General features: G+C 36.4%; 2 protein-coding genes across 2 annotated transcripts; both read right to left on the minus strand.

Annotated features, from left to right (window-relative positions):
• Nucleotides 1-537: 537 nt before the first annotated feature.
• On the minus strand, nt 538-3,701 carry LOC18016638 (lamin-B2). The gene is made up of 9 exons (XM_006399209.2): nt 3,661-3,701; nt 3,173-3,299; nt 2,590-2,728; nt 2,385-2,444; nt 2,203-2,305; nt 1,516-2,113; nt 1,312-1,432; nt 1,034-1,201; nt 538-924 (listed from the first exon to the last, which is right to left on the minus strand). Exons 3-9 carry the CDS (start codon nt 2,707-2,709, stop codon nt 853-855), a joined length of 1,242 nt encoding a protein of 413 aa, XP_006399272.1. The 5' UTR covers nt 2,710-2,728; nt 3,173-3,299; nt 3,661-3,701; the 3' UTR covers nt 538-852.
• Nucleotides 3,661-6,064, minus strand: LOC18016639 (plant intracellular Ras-group-related LRR protein 7). Its single transcript, XM_006399210.2, has 10 exons — nt 5,778-6,064; nt 5,349-5,418; nt 5,187-5,233; nt 4,873-4,981; nt 4,694-4,779; nt 4,506-4,596; nt 4,322-4,407; nt 4,130-4,216; nt 3,898-4,040; nt 3,661-3,802 (listed from the first exon to the last, which is right to left on the minus strand). Exons 1-9 carry the CDS (start codon nt 5,877-5,879, stop codon nt 3,930-3,932), a joined length of 789 nt encoding a protein of 262 aa, XP_006399273.1. The 5' UTR covers nt 5,880-6,064; the 3' UTR covers nt 3,661-3,802; nt 3,898-3,929.
• Between the last annotated feature and the right edge of the window lie 842 nt (nt 6,065-6,906).

Below are 6,906 nucleotides of genomic sequence, written 5' to 3' on the forward strand. Positions count from 1 at the left end.
ACTTTTGCAACTAATAAACGTTGATATTAAAATCAAAATTTAAAAAACAACAAACGTGTGGAAGGAAAAAAATCAAAATTTTGTTTTCCCTAGATATTCATTTTCTCGTAAAAATTAACTACAAAATCTAACAAGACTACAAGAGTAAGTATGGTTTGTAATCTAATAAGTAGGGTGAAGTTCCCTAGGTAGGGGATAATTACGAGAAAATGTGTTTCTTTTGTAACATTTACTTTCTCAAACTACTTTCTATAATTTTGTGATCTTATAGTTTATTCCTAAATCCTAAAACCCTTTTAACAATATATAGTCACATACAAATATTAAACATCGACCTGCACTCAATCAAATCCGAACAATATATTATTGCATTCTGAATTTAGCTCGAATTTCAATTATATATAGTTCTATGATTCTATCAAACTAATTTTTATGGGAGAAAATTTTACAAAACACTGCAGTTAAGATTTAGACACATTCCGTTTTCTTCTTATCAAAGCAAACAAAGAATATACACTCACAAGGCCCAAAGATGAGTTCTTAAATTGGATCTCGAGCTACACCAATAACTTCGACCCACTTTATTTCTATGTTCCAAGCATTTGATTATGTACACAAAACCGGGGGGAAAAAATAAAAACCTCTAAAACTTAATTTCTTTGAGACATTTAATCTGATGTTTAAATTCAAACTTCTGTTATTTGTCTCTTCTGCCACTTCAAGCCTCTGGATTAATGATCATCCTGCGAGTTGATGTGCTCTAGTGGTAGCTGACACTTTCAAAGTAAAATCCATGGATGATGCTCAGAAATGTGAAGATGAGTGAATTTGGGTAAAGCTAAACATCAAAGCTCACGACTTTTTCAATAACCCGGAAAGAGGCATCATATCAGTGGAAGAGGGCTTGTTCGTCTCTCTCTTGATCTAAAAGCAACACAAAAAAACACGAGAAGTTTAGAAGAGAATCTTCAGATTTTCGCATGCTTGACAAAAACTAAAAGAAAAAAATAAGGGAAGCATCAGTAAGTAGTACCTGTGCTTCTAGTTCTGCAATTCTCTGTAATGATGCTTGTTCTATGCACACACGGCGTTTGCGTTCTTCGTCGACCAAACATGTCATCTTATACCTTAATTCAGCCATTTCTTGCGTAAGGTCTTCCGCTTCTTCTTTCGCCTTGAGTTTCTCCTGTTTCAGTTCGTCCTGCACATACCATATATCAACGGTGAAACTAGTTACATTGAGCCACTTCATGAGAGAGGTGTAATGGTACCAAAGGCAGTAAATAAAGTTGCTCAGTTAGACAAAAGTACCTTGAGCTGCTTCACATGATCTTTATGCAGCTGGATCTGTTTGCCCATACCCTCCACTGTATCAGTCAAATTTACATTCCGGGAAAGCTCTAGTTTCTTGACGATTGCATCGAAACATTCGCTGTGAGACAGAAACCAACATTATTAGAAACGTTGACAGCTCAACATTAGACATATCAAACAAGTCTTTAAGCTGGATCTTACCGCACTTCATTGGGCACTGGAAGCACATGGCTCAATTCAGCAAAGAAACACTCTGCGTTTAGGGGTTTTTCGTTTTCACTTTCTACCCGTTCTTTAGTACTTTGAAAAAATTCTTTGATACTCCTTTCAGAAGCGGCAATTCTCTCCCTCAGCTCTTCGTTTTGCTTCTCAAAGAACTTAGCATTCTCGTATGCCTCTTGAGACTGAAAATGGACCTCCTTGATTATTCCTCTTAATTCATCTTTTTCTTGGATGCTTTTTTCTTGGATATTCATTGCATCAAAGAGTGCTTGCTCCAACGCTGTTATATCAAGCTTCATGCTTTCTATTTCACACAAGGACTCCAACGTTAAGGATGAGATGGTCTCCTCCAGTTTCTCTATAGAAAGAGACGAACACTGTAGCTCTGTTTCTTTGCTCTCGAGTTCTTGCAACAACAACAAATGCTCGGATTTAGACATACACAACTCCTCTCTCAAACAGTTAACTTCTTCTTCCAAGTTCCCTGATTCAGCCAATTTGTGTTCAAGATCGTGCACATGTTCATTGAGATAATTCACTTCCTTGCTTCTAAATATTAGTTGATCTCGCAAGTAATCTACAAGACAAGAGAAATGATATACGCTGCGTGTAATTAGTTCAGATGAAAAAAAAAACATTAAATTGCTTGGCTCAAGTAGGAATTACCAATTTCTTTATAGCAATTCAACAACTCTTTCTCCATCGTCCGAATTCTTGCAGTGTCTTCTAAGCGAGATTCCGATAATGACTTTGTCTGGAGTTCCAACCTCTGTAAAAAACACAATCAAGAGAATGAGGAAATACTTTCCCTGAAATGTTCATCATATTAAACAAGAAGAAGAGTTTACTCTGACTAGTTCGATACTACGAGGCTGCGATTCTCTCAGCATATCCTTTTCTTTCCTTAGCTGCCAATTACGAATCAAAGAGCACAAAAAAAAAAAAAAAAAATCAACTTCATCAATCTAAGAGTCAAAAGCTGCTTTACAATGAATATCCGAGTCCAATTTGTATAAGCACGTAACAGTAAATAGCGGGAAATGAAGTGTTTACCTCCCTGCGTATTGACCCTATCTGCAAAAGTTCTTCAGCATCAAACGAGTTTTCGCAATCACTTCTGGAACTAGATGCCGAGCTACAGCTTCCTGAGAAACTTCCCGAGCTACTCGACATTTAAATACAGTAACTACCACTGCAAAGGCAAATGAATCATTAGCCTAGAGAAACACTTTTCATGTCTTTGTGTGTTGTACAACTAACTTAAACAATTCGAAAATGTTGTCATCTCCAGCTCAAATCAAACTAGACTATATACAAAACAGCTAAGTAGGTCAAATACACAGGGTCAATTATTCGCTAAATTAATAAAAATAGATTGAAATCCTGGTTGCTTCTACTCAAATCAACTCTCCGACTTCAAGGCTAATTTCAACAAAAGGATAAAATTGCAACAGCAACAAAGAAGAAAAAAGAAGGAACGAGTTCATGAAAAGAGTGTACCAAACACTAAATCGCAGAGCCAATTTCAGGTTTTTTCACAGAATCGGATTGAACACGAGAAGAAACTGGATAAGCATATAAACCGTACATATCTTATATAGATATACAGGCGAATTCAAGCACAGAAATGGTTTACCTTCGCAGCGCACTTCCTCCTTATTTGAGATATTCCCGACGGCGAATTTGTTCGGAGAAAGTAAAGCCCAGATGGCAGATGATTTTTGAATTTGATGATTCCTCCAATTATCTTCTCTCTTCGGTTTCTTCGAAACGTAATGTAAAAAAAAAAAAAAAAAAAGTAGATTAGTCAAAATGACCCTCGCTTACGCTGCTTTGGCTTTGTTTAAAAACGAAACGGGTTGAATTCGGGTCGGGTCAGGCGATTGGTAAAAGTCCAAATACTTACGATTGGATTTTTGGTTTAAAAGGTACGGTCGGTTTGGTTTTGGTTTTGGACTTTTAAGACTTTATTTTATTTTAAGTTTTGAAAATAATCAAAATTTTTCTAAAGCTTTTGAAAGCTTCCACTATACATCAATTAGCAAATTAATCAACGAGATCTTTTAAAAATTTGATTAGAAAATGGGAACACACTCATACACAGATACATACACACACACATACCCGCCTACGTACGTACATACGAGAATGTGGATGCGTTCATAAGAATTTCAGAGTCACGATAACAGAGAGAGAGAGAGAGTTTTACAACAATGTTTCTTTCTTATCTTTAGATGAAACAATGATCCTCATTCACCAATCCGACCTACAAAAAAAGAAGAAGGAATCTTTATCATCAGTGAAGAACACATAGAGAGATTACCAATACCAAATCTTTCTATATTTTCTGAATGAACTTACGAACTAAGGAGACAGACGTTGAAAGACAGTCTTCATTTATCAACGCCTACATCGAGTCCTTTAGAGCTGATCATCACATTCGAATCGATTTGCTTATCAAATTTCTTCTTTCTCCTCTCTTCAAATTCTTGGTATCCTTCCATCTTTTATTTACACACATAGTTAAGTTACACAAAACGCAATTTGAAGAGTGTTCTTTGAGGTTGTAGAAAAAACTTATGTTTTGACTTACCAGCTGAAACTGATCCATGGAAATGGGATTGTTATGCAGAGAAAGATTTTGCAGACTCTTGCAATCTTTCAGCAATCCATCTGGAATCTGGAAAACCCATAAATGTAACAGATTTCACAAGGAGAAAACAGTGATTCAGTAATCTCGAGAGTTTACAAGGTGAAGAAACAGATAACATTTCAATTTCTCTACCTGCTTCACTTGATTATTGTCTAAGCAAAGCGACTTTAAGTGAATCAGATTGCAGAGTGATGCAGGAAGCTCTTCAACAACGTTATCTGCAAGGCTATCCCGAATCATCATTAAGCTTTGGAGAAGAAAGGAAAATCAACAGCAAAATGTTCTAAATATTTGTGATGTTCCCGAATCACCATACCATTAGCCTGCAATTCTTCTAAAGAAGCACAGCTCCCTACTGATTCTGGAAGGGATTTTAATCTGTTGTTTGAGACATTCAACAGCACTAGCTGCATTTTCAAGTCAATGCATTTTATTAGAGACAGCTAAACAATTTGTCAAGCAGATCCTTGAGCAAAGCTTTGGGGGTGAATGAAGTTGACGTACATTACGTAGGCTACCAATTGTATCGGGCAAGTATATGAGCATATTTCTTGAGATTGATAGTTGCTCAAGCCGTATCAACTGACCCACTGGAAAAACAACCATAATAAAGACACAAATTGTTTTAAGATAGACAAAAACAAAACAAGAAGTATCCTTCTATCAAAGAGAAATTTTCTTACATTCATCAGGCAAACAGCTGATGTGGTTTCCATCAAGCATCAAAACCTTGAGAGATTGAAGTTTCCCAAGATTCCCCGGAAGGCGCTCAATTAGATTATCAGCTATTAACTGCCAAAATTAAGCATTTTTTACAAGATTAACTAGAATCATTAACAGTTTCAACTTTCAAGAGATCAATTCAGAGAAACGATGGGAAAGAGTCAACATCCCTAGTAAGTAGTAATAAGCATTATACAGAATCGAAATACTGCAATACAAATTCACAAAGGAATGATGAAATCTTGAATAATGTACAGAGAGGCAAAGTTCTCACCAGACGCTGCATATTGATTAATTTGCTGATTTCTCCAGGAACATCAGCTGCATAAATGGTCAAATACAGATCCTTCAACTACGACTCTTAGCACGTCGATGAAGAAAGAAATCAGAACGAAGGAGAAAGAACCAAAAAAAAAAAAAAAACCAGAAACCTTACCGATCTTATTGTGTGTTAGATCGAGAGTTCGCACTGCTCTCTCCATTTCAATAACTTCATTAGGAAATGTCTGCTCAACAAAAACTAATCAGTGATTCACCCATCAAAAGATAATCAGCTAATCCAGTGGAAAATCACCAAACAGAAACGCTAACACAACTTTGTACGCTGCATTCATAAGCCAACCAGCAAAGTTTGTGCTTTTTTTCTGTCGAAAAGCCTAAAGTTTGTGCTTTTCGTCTAATCAAACTCTCTCAAGCATTCATCTCTTTTGGCTCTCTTAAATAACACAAACAAGCGACCATCACATACCGAAACATCTCTACCCAAACAGTTTATCTACCAATTCCATAGATTCTTCGATGATGATTCCCAGGCCCCAGCAATGGTTTTTTCATAGGAAAAGAGATATAGTGCAGACGATCTGACCTTCAATTTCGCGTCGCGCAGCCCAACAATGCCGGTGGATCGCCACCGCGAGATCCGACTAGCCTTTGAACCTCCTGCTGGATTGCTCGCGCAACACCCCATTTTCGTGCTTCCGATTCTTCGCAGTAGATTTTGATTAGATTATTATTAAAAAACAAATTATTGTAAAATAGAAAATTTCTCGAAACCCAGAAAGTTTCAAAGGAATCTGAATGGGCAAAAGAGATTTGATTGGTGTAAAAGTTTGACGGATTTTTGATTGAGGTTTAGGTGAGGGTCAAGGTCTCTCTCGCGGGGTTATATATAAAGAAGAAGCCAAATTTGGGCCCCAAAAACAAAAAGAAATATAAATTTGGAAAAGTATTCTTAAAAACTGGTAAACCCTAAATTGGACGAAAGTGGACAAGGACTCTCAAGTCACTATCTCATCATACTACTCAGCTTTGGAAACGAGAAATCTACATTTTTTTCGATTCTTGACGATTTAAAGCCCCAAGACTTATATTTTCAAGCCCCCCATGTTCCATCGAGTTCAACTACAGATTGTTCTTGGTATTGGTGATTCTCATTTTAATCATATCCAGGGAAATTTCAGAACTATAAGTTGACCTGCGAGTCTGAAATCAAACACTTTAGCGAAAAGGATGAAGCTGACCATCAAACCTAAAGACAATTCTTTTCTGCCAAATATTTTTGAAATAAATTTTGTATTTTTATTGTGTTCTTTGCTAACTGTTGCTTCTAAATAATGATAGTGTTGTTTAATCAACGAAAGGAATAGAATTGAACAGAAACACACATTAAAAGAGATATTTGAATTGAATTCAGTAATAAGGGTTTACAACGAGGAGAGGAACCTATTTTTTTTCCTTTAATCATTAACCCCTTCCTCAAGCAACTGCAGGCACGTCCTTCGCGCACGGACGGATTAAAATTTTATTTTTCCCACCTTTTTTCCATAAACCTTGTCGGAACTCGTAATAAGATTAAACACTATAGCTCAAATTCAAACCGAAGCAGACAAACCAATCTGATATGAAACAAAACCCAAAATGACTTGATATTATTGTTTGGAACGTATGGTCAGCTTCATCCTCTTCTCTAACGTGTTCTATATCAGACTGGTGGT

This window comes from Eutrema salsugineum, unplaced genomic scaffold (assembly GCF_000478725.1).
Source record: "Eutrema salsugineum unplaced genomic scaffold, Eutsalg1_0 scaffold_2, whole genome shotgun sequence".
NCBI classification, from domain to species: domain Eukaryota; kingdom Viridiplantae; phylum Streptophyta; class Magnoliopsida; order Brassicales; family Brassicaceae; genus Eutrema; species Eutrema salsugineum.